At 35.9% G+C, this 15,748-nt stretch overlaps 1 protein-coding gene across 1 annotated transcript; it reads left to right on the top strand.

Moving 5' to 3' along the window:
- Positions 1-54: 54 nt before the first annotated feature.
- LOC135695918 (FHF complex subunit HOOK interacting protein 2A) lies at positions 55-15,316 on the top strand. The gene is made up of 20 exons (XM_065215142.2): positions 55-254; positions 1,608-1,686; positions 2,152-2,246; positions 3,210-3,278; positions 3,668-3,772; positions 5,350-5,472; positions 5,774-5,899; positions 6,266-6,376; positions 7,873-7,955; positions 8,823-8,937; positions 10,249-10,325; positions 10,496-10,575; positions 11,069-11,181; positions 11,792-12,084; positions 12,181-12,271; positions 12,868-13,011; positions 13,497-13,637; positions 13,941-14,044; positions 14,347-14,401; positions 15,089-15,316. Exons 1-20 carry the CDS (start codon positions 186-188, stop codon positions 15,125-15,127), a joined length of 2,112 nt encoding a protein of 703 aa, XP_065071214.2. The 5' UTR covers positions 55-185; the 3' UTR covers positions 15,128-15,316.
- Positions 15,317-15,748: the final 432 nt, after the last annotated feature.

Here is a 15,748-nt window from a genome sequence, read left to right as displayed (position 1 = left end):
GCGGGAAAAGCTTCGGGCGGTTTTCCGAGAACTGACGCTGCGAAGGAACATGAAAAGTGACATGCGCATTTCGATGGTAAATTTTAAGTTGAAAATGGCGAAGTGTTTACGTGGGCAATGAGCAGAAACCAGCAAAAAAGGTTGCTTAATTGGGTTGTTTTCGGTGCTGTGCACAAAGCAGATAGATGAAACGGCAAATCAAAAAGAGGATGTTCACAAAACTACAGTCTTTTCTTCATAATGCAGTCGAAGCGGTATGTACAAATTGCACTTGTCAGTCCCTCGTTTTCTTGTTTTTATTTTAACGATTGCTCTTTGCCGATCTCACGCATTTAGTATTTTGCAAGTTCTTTTGTTAGGTGAAAATAGGCATTTAGAAAAAAGATACATCAATCCGCCATCTAATTGAAATTGTTCTTTGAGAATAAAGTTTTTTTGATAGTTTGTTACCTGCTAATTCAAAACTTTTACATAAAATGCAACAAATAAAAATACCGACAAACAATTGCACATATTAATGTTCCTTCTTGTTGTTTAAGCTTTGATTATTTGCGACATTTCAGCCAGTTTTGCATATGGGTCAGAGTATATTACGGTAGATAAAGCCAATTGATCACTTGAGGAAAATATAAAATGATCAATTGTCTTGCCATACGACTAATTGATCACACTACACCAAAAGTGCTTCTTGTCTGGCAAAATTTCTTTGTGTGTATTAGGGGTATGTTGAGATGAGAGTCACTGCATTGTGCTAAAGAAAAAAAAAGTTTGTATCACATCCAGCCCGACAGAACATTCTCATTTGTGTAAGGTCAAATCAATGGTGGCGCCCAGATGGTAAAGTTGTTTTTGCACAAGGAACTCAGAACAATAAAAATCAAAGTTGCAAATAACAAATATATCGCAAGAAAGCATACATGGAATTTGTAGCAAAGGCTTTGGAGGAGATCTTGTATTCTTTCTCTTTTCTTGAAATCAGAACTCTGAAGCTTGAATATGGAATGTTCCATGAGAACATGGCTCTAAATAATGCACGGGCAGAATGTAGGATGATAATTATTGCATGGGGAAAGCATTCTCTGTGAAGAACAAACTTTAAAGTCTTGCGCGGCCCATTGGGAGGCGGCATGTCCTCCAATTCTTGGGTGGATTTTCTATTTCATCTGATTTTAATGAATAATGTTAAGTGAGAGGTGATATTTTTGAAAAGTATCCTTTTTGCTGCAATTCTGTGATTTTGAGCAGGCCTTTATGTACCCTAAATATGTGTTCTGCATTGAAAAAATGTTTCTTTTCTGATGGCTTGTTATATTGTAAGGGCACTTTTCCATAATTTTTTGTATTTTGGTATAAAACCACAATGATTCATTCATGATTAATTCTAATTAGCCTTCACTAGAATTGCATTTGGTCATGTGTACTTTGGAAGTAGAAGTTGGTAAAAGTTTCCATATTAATTTTATTATAAGAATTTCAATACAATATTGATTCTCACAACTAGGAAATAAATGGTTGTCAGTGTGGTATACATGGAACATAAAACATAGCTAAAATAAAACATATTTAGTTTCCTGAATAGTATCCAAGTATTGATATTTTATTTTCAGCTTGCACCAGATCTTCCAAGGCTGGAAAGATTTCAGTACCACTGGAAAAGTGTTACATCTTTCTTTTTGGAAACAACTGGTAATCTTGATGCAAAATCTTTTTCTTTTTCCTCCAAATTGTTATATGTCAATGCTATACTACTCATTGCCCCAAAATTAGGATGTTGTAGACAGTTGAATAACAGGCAATGTTGCATGTCTTTGCAAAGGTCAATTCATTAAAAAATATTCTGCAAAGTTGTGTAACTTGAGACTATCAAGAAGGCATTCATAAAACATCAGGTATTTAAGATACAACCTCAATAAAGAACTGTACACATTTAAAAGTAATTAAAACAAAAAAGTTACATAGTTCTTTTTCATTTGTGTTTTTGTACAGGAGGTTTTTTAGTTTTCAACATCTTGGAAGCAAACTAAAATAAGATAAAACTTAAGCCTCATTCTGTTCGTTGAAACGAAATTCTAAAAATCAATGAAAATGCACATCTTGGACCTGGTATTTTACCTTTTTACACTTTCAATGACCCAGTGGTTTTAATTTCAGATGACAGAATTGCTGTATCAGCAACCAATATACCAATGCATATGGAACAAATGATTGAAATTCTTGAGCAGGAAGAACAGGAGCATGGGGCTACTGTATGGCATCTTTATCATTTTAACACATCACTAATTGATTATAGGACAGTCAAACTCTTGTAACTCAGACTGTGATAAGTTGGATTTGCCAAAGTCAGACAACATAAGTCAGCCTCGCATAAGTTACAAAATCAAATAAGAAAGAGCGTTATTTGGAGCCGATTTTGTGTAATAGGTTTCTAGTTATCAATGCATATTTCAGATTCAGATATTTGCAAAAGTAGGAACCCTTTACCACAGACTAAATATTATTAACATCTGCTTATAAGATTATGTATTCATTCTATCAATGCTTCATCTGATAGTATTAGGCTATGTACTCTCAGGTGCTTGATACAATTTTATATGTATAAGTCAGGCTTCACATTAGCCAGATTTTTTTGTCTGATCTAAAGTGATCCACCATATATGAGAGTTTGTCTGGAGGTGCAACTATGCTTTCCCATTTTTAGCTCTACATGTTTAAGACCCAGTGCCTTTGTTTTGGCTACAAGTTTATACAAGCTGTACTGATTTCATCAGGGTTTAAGAGGTTCCACTCAAAGCAAAAGTGTTAATTGGATATTTTTTGGATGGATTCTGATCAATCATAGTAGATTTTTTTATTTATTGTTTTTCCCTTGTAAATTAGAATGCATTTTTCAAATCATCTGTAACAAATGATTCACCTTTATTCCAATGGATATACCTAGAATATATCTACCGCTTTTCTAATATTTAGGCTGAAGTTTGATGAAGTTTCATGCTATTCTCTGTAATAATCTTACAGTACAGTGTTTCCTTAATTAAACACCCTTGGGCTATTATTGTTATTGATCTGGAAAGTGGAGACACCTATTCGAGGGAGGCACTTAATCCAAAAGGGGTAAATCAAGGAAATACAATACGCCAGATAGCATAATGCCTATCAAGCACTTGTCTTGATATTTTTGCAGATTGTTTGATATCTTGTTTTATATCTAGGGTCCATGCATGGAGTATATGCTGCAACACAAGTTACTAGATACCATGCAAACATTGGGAAGAGCTGATGTAAATAATTTTGATATCTTCATTTTGTATTTTGTCAGATCCATAAAAGATGAGAAATGCTAAACAAGGATTTCACTACAAGCAAGGGACTTAAGTCACGAGTATGGATATTTAAAAAAAGCATAAATGTCAATTAACCAATAAAGATGATGGTGATGAATTTAGCAAATGATAAAAAGAATAAGATGAAAGTATTTTTATGATGTCACCCTTAAAATTTGGTTTTTTGCTCTCAATCTAATCTCAATAATAGTTTTCTGGATTTTTCTTCCAGGTTAAGAATTTATGAGCTTAGGAGTCATTGAACTTGTTCTGTATTTTGATCTTCAATTTACATATCTTTTATAAGTAATTTGTTTATCTTTTAAATTATACTTTGTTTCAAACAGTGTCCACCAGGAATGAAACAGCAAGTTTTGATATTTTTCACCAATTTGCTTGGCAAAATGGCCCAACCCCTCTTACCTCATGTCAATGTGTACAAACCAGTTCATGTGAGTTTTATTTTTTCATTTACTTATTTTCATAAAGTTTGACATTTGTTCTATCGAAAATAACAGATACCCAAAGCTAGATGAATAGGGCCTTGTTAAAATAGCAACAAGAGGGCTGTTGCCCATTCAGCTCCAAAGACATTTCCTTGTTTAAGACAGAAGGCCTTCCTCTCACATCTACATCAGTAAGGCTTGACTCCTCCCAGCAGATAATTCATTATTAAATGGAGTATGCAGTGGCGGATCCAGCCAAAAATCTGACTACCGCCGAAATGAGATAGAGGGTTGACCACACCCTTTAGACCACACCCATTTCTTGGTCACACCCGGTTTTCTAAAATGATTATTGCTTTCTATAATTTCTTATGTAGACCATTGTCAAGAGACAAGCTGTGCTTTACTGAAATTTCATGTATCCTTACAACAAGCTTGAGAAGAAATAAATAATCTTATTCAATATTCTGAGGATGGATATTCTATAAAAATTACGGCATTCAGACGAGGAACACCATAGAATTAGAAAAAAAGATAAATTTTGAAGTGTCGCCTAAAACTCGCATTTAGTCGGACAATTACTTATGAAAATCAGACCTGTTGGAAATTACAAGTTTAAAAAGCTAGATAAAATTTGAAATTATTGAGAGCAACTTTTGTTAAACAAAGAATCATACTTTTGGCGAATATTGTGGGCCTGACTTTTAATCCTGATGCCTTCTTAAATTTTAGAATATTTCTGAATTTTAGAATAAATCTTAGAATATGAGTCTTAATATTCTTTTAAAATATATTCCTACGATTAGTTGTGTATTGTACAAAATAATGGGTCACATCGGCTTTGAAGTTACAGTTTGCAGAATATTTAGGCATCCCCCCATCTTTCTGTAACGTTTGAGCCGCTTTGAGCGGCAGTACTACTCAACCCCCCATCTGAGCGGTAGTCAACTCGGTTGTTCATTGGTTGTCAACAAAATTTGTATGCATCCCCCCAGGTTGGCAGTGATTTCTGACGATTTGATTGGTTTAGGCAGGCTGACTACCGCTCAGTGCAGCTCGAATCCGCTCTACACCGACTCACCCCCCCTAGCTAGCAAGCTATGATTTCATCATCCCCCCATGCTAGCCTTCTATTGGCAAACATGTGGCTCGGCAATTGGCACGCAATTTCCATAGCGATAAGCATTAAAAAATATTTCTGTCTCTGTGGAAATTTCAGGCATGTTCCTAGGAAGAAAGGCTTGGTTTGCAGCGCGATCAAATATTTTCAATAATTAAATATGGTTCAATTAAAGTAGTAGGATAAACATGAAAATGATCCTTGTTTCTATAATTTTTTAAATAATCTGACTACCGCTCGAGCGGTAATGGCGGTAGTCTGGATCCGCCACTGGTATGACCTTCCTTTTCCATGATGGTTAATGTCCTTTCAGATTTATCCCTTTGTTTTTACTTGCTACAAGTCTTCCTTCTGTGTTCTTCCACTTCATGTTAGAACGAATTCTATCAACTGTTTGTTTGATGTTGTTAAATTTGCCAAACTTTTTTTCCAAGCTCAGTTAGCAATGTTTTTGATGTCCTAGAAATTAATAAGATGCTGTGGTGAAGTAAAGGCAGCACCAACTGAGAATGAAGAAGTGCAGTTCTTGTGTCAAGTATGTTCAAAGCTGAAGCAAGACCCATATTTGGTTAACTTTTTCCTAGAGGTATGTCATTTTCCTTTCAGGTCTGCGACCATATTCAAGCTTGCAAAGTTTTGCAATTTGCTACATCTGGAATAGCATGTGATCTCACCGTCCAGTGCACATGCACTAAATAACTGCAAGTAGTGTGGTAAATTGCTAACCTTGTCAAGGTGCATGGACATATATTGAAAGCTAACTTCACTGGTATACATAGACAGCCGCTCCCAGTACCTGAACCTTACCCCCAACCCTTTTTTGTAAATTAAGCTGTTTCTTGTTCATTTCATCATCATCACCCCACTAATTGCTCATTTTTATGTAGGCCCCCGTAGAGAGCGCTGATCAGGGTCTGAAAGAAATCAACGCGCCCGTAGAGGAAGCTACTGGTGAAGGCTTAAGACCTGAATATGCACTGGTTGATGCACTTCTTGAATTGAACAGGAGTGAGGTAATGACAGCTTATTCATTAGACATGGTGGAAGTGTCTCCCACTCTCGCATAAAGTTATTGTAGCAGCTTTTTCTGTTGATACACTGTATTCATACACTGTTGAAACAAAACAAATCTCCTACTTACGATTCAATTTTATGTATACATTAAAAACAGTTTGTTTTGGTGTGCAACACTGGAAGTTTATAAGCTGCGTCTACTAGTTTCACGCTTGATGTATTTTTCGTTACTAAAATGCTACTTTGATTTGAAAGCCTTGTTAGTTTGCCGCTGTATCCTTTCTGGGTTTTGTTTAGCTGCTTCTGAATTTCACCACATTTTTACTTCTCTCTTCAGTGTATAATACAAATGATAACTTTTTCAGGACAGTCGAGTGGCAATCAAAGCATGCGAAGGCTTGCTTCTTTGCTCGTCGATTAGGGAAGATAATGCTGCCACAGTTATTGTTCTGTATACAGCCCTTTGCGAGAGAATGGTAAGATAACGAGTTTCGTTTCAAAGGCATAGCATTAAGCTGGCGTGCAATTACTTGGGGCAATAGAGGGCTCGTGTCCCCAATAATTTGGTATGGTTTACATGTATTTCAACATGATTACAATGCCCAAGCTTTGTATTACATGTCGATTATTAGTACTGTGCCTATTTCTAAGTCATCTAGAAATGTCCCGCCCTCTCCGCCTCCCCAATTAGTACTGTCTAAGTAATCTAGAACTACCCCCTCTCCCTGCCATCACCAACACCTAGCCATGGCACTGATGAAGGATATTTACATGTGCTTTCTGATAAGCAACTGTCGTTTTATTGACAGTGAGATTGTTGTTGGTCAGTTATGTGATACATTGGATAGCAGAGCTATTTAACCTTTTAATACATTAATTGATTTGATAAGAGAAATTTCGAATGTGATAAAACACAGACTTTTGACTGGATTGGTACAAGAAAGGATTTTCACCTTCCACGAGGTCCGTTCTCGATACTTATCAGCCCCCTGTTATCCTACTGACAACTGTAGGTGAAAGTTCTGTAGTGGCTACGCAAACCTTTCTCTAAATTCAGTTGACGTTCAGGTGTATGTAAGTCAACAGGGGTCTTCTGAATGATTCTATAGTAAACCAAAGTCTTAATTTACACTGCTGCAAACGAGACCAAAGTGATGAGATAGCGTAGCATGTATAGGGAAATCATAGTTTCTCAACTGTGTTATGTTTTTATAACCAGCATAGCTCACACCGACCAAATACGAATGACGTTCTTCTGTGTTTAGCCTTATGCCCCTACCCTCATAAATTGAATATATTTGCGGTTTCTGAACGTTTCTGCTTGTTTACAAATATCATGAATCGATATCTCGGATGTTTTTTTAATGGACTAAGTATTGCTAAATGCACACACTTTGGAATAAATTTAGATTTAATACCAAGTTTAATGTGTCGATTCTCAGCTCAGTTTTTCAAATTTAATTGGACCCAAAAGGCTTTTATCTTGTGAACTACATAATGGCAACACGTTAAAGGGGTGCTCCAGTTGTGTCTATTTAAAAAATATTTGAAGCCAACATGCATGCTCTAGTTAAGTTGAATTTATTGTTTTCAGTATTTCTTATCTAATTCATGCAAAAGATATTTCGAACACTTCAATATTCTAGTTTAATGTTAAATAACCAAGTAGACCGAGCTGTGCATGCTTGATGTTTAGAACAGGGCAACTCTGTTTTGCTTCTCTGAGTTTCATGATTTATGCGATCATCAGCCAAGTCTTATGATCGCTTTAAGCGTTAAACTCCGAAATTTTTCCTCGACCACACGCCAGTGTGTAGCTTTAAAGTCTATACCAGTTTATTAATTTTGTTACAAAGCTCAAAATTTTATTATCTTCAGTTTGATATATTCACACATTTAGTAATTTAATTACGACATAAATGCATGTTGATTTCATAACGACTCACCATGCATTCCTTTCTTTCCTTGATAGGCTGACCGGCTTTGCAAATTGTTTCAAAGTTTGCCCGACTCGATGGACCCAGCAGATGTTGCATTAATATCAGCAAAATGGGGGCACGTAATTTATTTCAGATTTGTTGCATTATAGGCCTGTTTTTTTAAAGGTATCCTGCATCTCTGATAAAATGTTTTACCCCATTTTTCTCGTTCATGAGACAAAAACATGTAAGTTTTTCGTAATAATTCGGATTTCAGGATTCTTTTTGTAGTTTCATTTAACCATGCTCACGATGTATTGATTTTAAAGTTTGTTAAAGCTTAAATTTAAAAGTAAGCTATTGATAACATTTTTGCAAAGACTACATTATCACTTTCTGTTATTTAGCAAGTATAGTGCAATACAATTAATTTTGTGGAAGATTACTAATCTATGGTAACAGTTAGTTGTTCAGTTCATGAGGCAAGATTGTTAGAGTTTTTGTAATAATGCAGAATTCCTTTGATTAACATCTTTTTTGTTTTTGATACTTAATTTTACTTTTTGGTGGAAGTTCTTTGTTGCCAAGTTCATCTTATCTTGTTAGCTATTGAAAACATTTTTCATTGGTTGACTTTTTCTACGCTATTTAGCCAACATAATACAATGCAGTTCATTTGAGTGGGGATGTGAGCTCAGTTTAAGTCAATTTACCTCATCTTCTAACTGTTGAAATCGTTGCTTCTAACTCAGAATTTAAGCCCTTGGATTATCCTAGATAAGGCTCGTATATGCAAGTGAGATTTAATTAGCAATCTTGCAATCAGAGGTGGCACCATAACATTTCCGATTAAGGGACTTTCTTTTCAGTTTCAGGATTAAAATATCTTCCTTGTCCCGAGCTTATGAAAATGCTGGCTGTATGCTTCCCCAACTGCCATCCCTGCCTGTTAAAATTTCTAATAAATGATAGTTATTATGCTAATACCAATGTTTTTTTGCAGACTGGACATTTATTCCGATGATCACAATTCAGTTTCATTTCCTGGTAAACGCCAATTGATTTCAGTTCTATCCTGGTTGGATTACATCAACTCCCTGTGCAAAGAGGCTCATCCGGTAAGTTTTAGCTTCATATGAAAAAGTGATAGAATTCTGTGCCAGAACTAATATTGAAGTTTAGTCTTTTTTAGTTCAGTCCTCAAATTACCTATACAATAGTATTGACTTAGCCTAAAAACGCAGGAAACTGTGTTTAATTGGATCAACAAGGTTTAAGCTAACTGTAATTGAATGCTTAAAGGTAGAATGGACAGAGAACACCTTTAATTTTGTCATCTTAAACAATCCACCTGCAGGCCTCATTAATCTGCGCGCGAGCGGCGCTAGCAGGCACAAAAGTTCATTCTCAGGAATTCCTGCAGGCACATTTCTAAATCGATTTTATTTCCCATTATTGAATCTTACATGGGAATAGAATCTTTCATGGCTATTTGTAATATCTTTAAAATGAGAAAAAACCAGTGTAATGTAGAAATTCTTGCAACCTTTGCCAAGGAAGCGAAAGCAAAATCCTAAAATTCACAAACCTTGAAAGAAGATTTTGTAAACAAAACTGCTCCATTTAAATTAAAGCTTTTAAGACATCGGAAAGCGTTTTTACTGAAGATGTCTTTATTTGATGAAATCGATAACAGCGATAGGGCTACTTGACATTCCCTTTTTTATGTACATAATGTAACGCTAGTGGCATTTATTATGTCATCTGTTCAGTCTTACATGAAGTTACATGTAGTTACTTGTAGTTCATGATAATATTGATATGGTATCTGCTTTCGACAAACGTAAGTTGGTATAACAGTACTGAACGTAGCAGGGAGGCTCCGAATTTATCTGACTATGAGTTGCACCCTATTTTACATGCAGGCACCTTTTTGCTCGTCTTTGCGTTGGCAGGCCCAAAATTTTATTAATGAGCCCTGTCCACTTGTGCATAGTTTCAAGATTTTTATTATTCCTCTCTTCCCTTGTCAAGTACGATCCAAAACTTTAGAATTCCAATCTTTCTGACCGTTAAATCCACATGACCAATGATGCCATCGATAATTTTTAAGAATATGTAAAAATTTAAATGCTCGTGATCGTTTCAAAAGGAGGGATTTTTCACCAAATCAAATATCAAAGATCACAATCTTTCTTTGAAACTTCTTCCCCTCGTCGCCAAAGTCAGAACTTTATCTTATGGGAATCGCCTTTACGACTTTATCTTATGGGAATCACCTTTTTCATGGGACTCTAAAAAGGCTCTTAATAACCCTCTTTGCCTAGTACCACATCTAAAACAATCTTAGACTCGACCTGCCCCTTCCCCCTTCTCTCTACTTTACGACGCCATAAATTTATTGCCCATTATTTTCCTTTTTTATTTAGATGGTTTCCAGAGGTCTAGGTGAAGCAATCCGAGATCGATTTCTGATGTCCCTGATGCAGTCAAAACTTCTCCAAGCGTAAGTATTCCCCATCTGCTAAATAAATACAGTACATTTCATACAATTCTGTAAATCTTTCTTTCGTTTTTAATGTTGATGTCATCTTCAGTCATCACACTTTGAAATGTGATATTTTCAATGTATCTTTTGTATTTAAACTTTTAATATATCTCTGTTTGTTTTTTAAGATCCGAATCAGGAATAATTTCTACAACTGCAATTCTCATCAGATGCTTAAAAATAATCGATGCGCCAATTCTGCTAAATGGTGGGTCTATAGTATATGGTTTTTATTTGATTATTGCATTTATTTAATGTTTACCCGTCAGTTCCTTATTTTTCTTTTTCTTTGCTTACAAGTAGCAAACTTCGTTGAATGCAAGTCCAATCTTCATACGGATTGCATTGTAGTAAAATCAGACTTTTTCTTGTCACCCGGACGTTCTTAGGCCAAAAACTTTGGGTGTTTGCTCAAACGTTATTAAGTTTGTATCCGCTGTGGAGTAAAATTCCTGATGGGAAGCAGGCAGCATTGATTCAATTATACTTGAATCGGCCATTTCTTCATTTGATTTTCGTCTAATCTTTAGATACATCTGTTATCAATTTATTTCTTTCAATTTTCTGTTTTTTCAGTATTTTTCTATCTCGTTGCTTTGTTGATTTTTACGACATTTGAATCTATTTAGCATTCACTGTCGCCACAAAACTTCTGACCATGTTTGCTGTAGAACCTTTAATAAGTTCACAATTTTCCCCAGAGTTCTGCACTTTTATACTCGGCGATGATACTGATTGCGAGGTTGAGGGACAGGATGGAGGCCATAGGTTACGCAATATGTTGATCAAAAGAATCGATCACTTGTCTGATCTCGTGAGTACTTTTGATATTAGATTTCAACGTGTAATTTTCGCCATTTTTAAGAATATTTATTAACAAAAAATCTGGTTCCAAAAATTTCTGTAGGTTAATTTTGAATGAGGAAAAGTTTCGGTCATTTTTTTGAAATTTCCGTTTAAATTTCGGTGGTCGGTGAGAACTTGAAGAATTTCCGTGGAAAGAAGACATTTCGGTGAATGAGGAATTTTCACCTTCAAGTCATTTCTACCTTCAACATGAAATTATCTGGAACGTTATCATAGAAGTTAAAAAAATCGAATATTTTGATGTCAGCCTATTAGATTTGTTTACTTTCGGTTGCCCTGCTTCACCGAAAGTAAATCCCACGGAAATTTTCGGTACCTAATGTACAATGAATCGTACTTTTTAATATGATGGCTTAGTCAGCAGACTGGTGAAAAATCAGATTTGAAAGAGATGAGGGCCGTGTTTGTAAACACGCCAAAAACACATGAATGTGTTCGTTTTCAATCGTGTTTACTTCATCCACTTTGCAACGCGCTACGAAGCCCGTTAATAGCACTGAAGATACAACATAATCGTTTCGAGTATTTTCAACTCAGTTTATGGCTCTTCTTTCCAGTTATCACTTGAAACGCTCAGACTCTTTGAAGCTCTTTTAAACCTGCCACACGAAGCTGTGCTACGAAATCTGGTCATCAGAAACTTGGAAGACAGATCGTATTTTATTGAACCAGTCAAAACGAATGGGGAAGCCTCGTGCAATGAAGATTGTGAAACTGAAGAGAAAATCCTGGTAGAAGAAGATAAGAAAGTGGAAGACAGTCAGACGGTTAATGGTAGAACCGAAAACAACGACGAATCAACGAAAGAAAAAGTCTTTGATAAACAAAGGATAGAGAAAATTGTCAATGGGTAGGGATTGTTGTTTGATTTCATTTTCTCCAAGGGTCGACACAATTTTTGATTTTGTTATGAACACGGTAACACATTGCTTCTTTTTCTTCGCAGTTTTCTGATGTTGCTGCCCGACAACCTAAAAACATCTCAACTGGCTGGTGAATCCGGCTACGAAACGTACTTGAGGGATGCACATAAACAGGTAGTTTGCCTTTTGTATGCGTCGTTTTTGAAACATACCAGCAGGTGCCTAGCTAGCGGGGAATGGAGGGGGATGTGATACCCTTCAATACTTCATTAGTTGTTCGGTAAATTTCTGTCGGCAGGTGTAATATCACCTAAATATATGTCTTCGTCGGTAAATTTTACTTTCAAAGTTGAAAGAAGAGAATCAAAGGCCAACGTAGTAAAATTGTGACATTTTAGATAAAGCGTAGGCAAATTAATCATATTTTACTAACCGCATTAGCAAATTGTAGCAGTATTTATGGACCAATAACACTCAACAGGGCTGTAACGGGGTAAAGCACCCCGAAACCGGTCAAAATTTTGGCTAGATCCGCGCCTGTATACAATTAAATATTTTCAAGACTACGTTGAAAGTTTCGTCGGTGCTCGCTGATTTTCATTTCCTCGAGGTTTAAACATTGTACTTTTTTGGCACAGTTTCTATCGCATTCAACCTCAGTGTCTATTTCCTTCGACACGTCTGTGACTTTACCCGAATTATTGCCCCATCGAGCTCTGTACATCAGAGTTATTCAACTCGTTTCATATTTTTGTTTTTACTTTGCACAGTGTGCATTTAGAGCGACTCAGTCACTGGAGTTCAACTGGCCTAAGTCACCCGTTTCGCATTCTGACGAAAAAAGAAGGCAACATTTTTACGAGGGCTCGTTTCTTCGTGCTTTATTCAAGAGGCTACAAGGGTTTTTAGACCAAGTAAGTAACTTCCTTACACTTGTTCAAAGTAATTGCTTTCCTCATTATCCTGTTCTTTTCTTGAGCATTGTGCCAGTTTCCTTAGTCCCTGTAGCCATTGTTGCTTACTCCTGCAACCCAGGAAGGTTGACTGCGGGACAATCGTTGCATTTTGAACACCAGATCGATTATTCAAGTCTTTCAAAATTTAAGGATTTAAATCATGTAAAAAATTACCCCTCTGTTAAAAAATGCAGCAATTTGTGTACGTTTTTCACTGCTACTATCCAGGTAGCCAATTCTGCACCGGACATTATATTTGGAAGAGGTTTTACTTCCCCTTTAAGAGGGACAGGAGCAATTTCATCCATTGCCTTTATGATATACACTGTATTGCTAATGATATTGTTAGTTGTTCCCTTTTCAAGTTTCTAGGAGCATTGTTGCTCATGTACATAGTAGGATTTCCACTACTTCGCCATTTGACATATTTTTTTTTCTTTCAGCCATATGATATCAATTTAATAATGACGGCGATTCTGTCAACGCTGTGCCAATTTCCGCATCCTAATCTTAGCGAATTTGTTTTGGATCACACATGCCCAGTTAAAGAGGAATACTTAACGCCCCATAGACTACTAAAAAAGGTATTTATTCGACTGATACCTTTGATGGTTAGGCAGTTCTTTTTCCAGTTCATCGTATTTCAACTTGATGCCACTACTTTTTGCTCATGAGATGTTTTCATACAAATAGCATGCCTCAAGGAAGGAGGGTATTGTTTGTTCTCAACCAATCAACGTGCAAGGAAAGAAGTTTGATTATTAACTTTGAATCCTTGATTTCTATTGTAGATTATTAGTCAGTCATTGATAGCTACTCAGTAATAACTAAAGTGATATTAGCTCTTTGTAACTTGTTTATCAATTGGCTAACCTTTTCCATTTTAGGTTTCTGCTGATTTAGTTTCTAGATCAGAGAAGATTCCCTATTTTCAAACTAACCTGCTGAATATTAGGAAAAAGTTAATGGGCATCAAAACCCAAGATGTAAAGTGAGTTTTCCTTATTTTCGGTAATCTGTTATTGTGTAGCCTAGTTTGTTGTTGCTTTTTATTTCGGCACCACAAAATTTGAAAATTGAACGAAAGAGCGGAACCATATCATACCAAAGTCTACTTAATCGCACTGAAAGCCATTCTTCAAAATCATCCCCTAAAACGTACTTTAGTATGATTTGTTTCCACCCTTATGTATTCCTTTTTATTTTGCATGATTACTTCCACAGCATATTATTACTTTCGTGGTCAATTGTTTTTCGCCAGATTGAGTAACTGCCTTGTGAATTATTTTGCAGCATTGTAAATGAAAACGTAATGCAATCAGCCGTAATACTGGAAGAATTTTGCAAGGTAAGATTTCTTGGGGGGAGATTTTTCAAGGCTTTTTCAGTTTTCATTTTTACAACTGCACGCATAAATATTACAAGCAGAAACCAATGATTCAAATTTTAGGGCAAAGTACATTTCAGAATTCAGAATATTGTATTCTCATTCTCAGTATTGTTTTATTTGAAAGTAATCAGAACATAAGTTATCTAAGAAAGTAACAATGTGTTTTTTCCTTATCTTAATTAAATTACCACTCATGAAAGTTAATCAGTGTATTTTTTGTTTCCAGTAATTTCATATTTTGAGGTATAGTATGTGCCCTAATGATGTATGTGTTGAGCAAGGCCGCTGAGAGAGGGGACAAGGAGGGCTAATTGCCCCAGGGTCTGGAGGTCATAAAGTAATGAATTCCATTTTCAAATGGAATTTATTCAACTAAAAAGCTTTAAACAAATGAATTAATTTAACTAATCTAATGCGTGTGGTCGCAAAAATTTTCTCATCTTCCGCTATTGCCCCAGGATCTCAAAAATATCCAGGCGGCCCTTGTGATGAAACACAAGGAAAAAGCATTCACCAAATATAAACAGAACCTTGTTAACATAACGCTTTATAAAATGACCCATATTATATAAAAGTCCTGGGTACTAGCATTTGAAATTACGTCACTTCATTATAATTTTAATCATTAATTCAACTCCTTTTCAGGAACTTGCTGCTATTGCCTTTGTGAAGGAGACCTCTTAGGCTGGCGACTAGGACCTGGAATATCAATTCTTGACGAAATGTCATTGGGCTCAACTTAGATAGTTTTTTAATAACACTTTTGTAGGAAAGTAAAACAGAAATCTGGGTTGGATTAATTATTGTATTCAAAGTATTATTGTTTGGCAAATGATATATTCTAAAGGATGTTCTCATTTCGTTTTAAAAGAAGCACGTGTTCTGTAAATATTCTCTTGTGCCTCATTGCTCAAGCGCCTGGTCTCTTTGGTTTACCACGAATCGCTTTTACAGGTGACATTATAAATCATATATACTTCTGTGACATTTTGATTTAATACATCGCTACAGGCGGAGTGAAAGAATTTTATCGGTACATTTAACCAGAGACGTCGAGATGGGGGGCACAAGGGGTAATTGCCTTGCAAGTTTTGCAAAACACTTTCTAAGAAGTGTCTTCTTTACTACTTTTGGAAAAGTGTCTCGTTTTCTGGGTAGAACTGTCCCTTTTTTGTGAAAAAGTATCCTACTCGGCCTGTGCCAATCAACTTTGTAATAAATGTCCCTACATTTAGCTTTTATGTGGTTTATAATCGTTTAGCACTAATATATTTCCCTTCAAAACCAACACTAATGCAGCAACAA

This window comes from Rhopilema esculentum, chromosome 14 (assembly GCF_057945365.1).
Source record: "Rhopilema esculentum isolate cy_ngs chromosome 14, ASM5794536v1, whole genome shotgun sequence".
Lineage (NCBI taxonomy): Eukaryota > Metazoa > Cnidaria > Scyphozoa > Rhizostomeae > Rhizostomatidae > Rhopilema > Rhopilema esculentum.
Note: the sequence above shows the minus strand (reverse complement) of the source record. Positions and strands in the feature narration are given on the sequence as shown.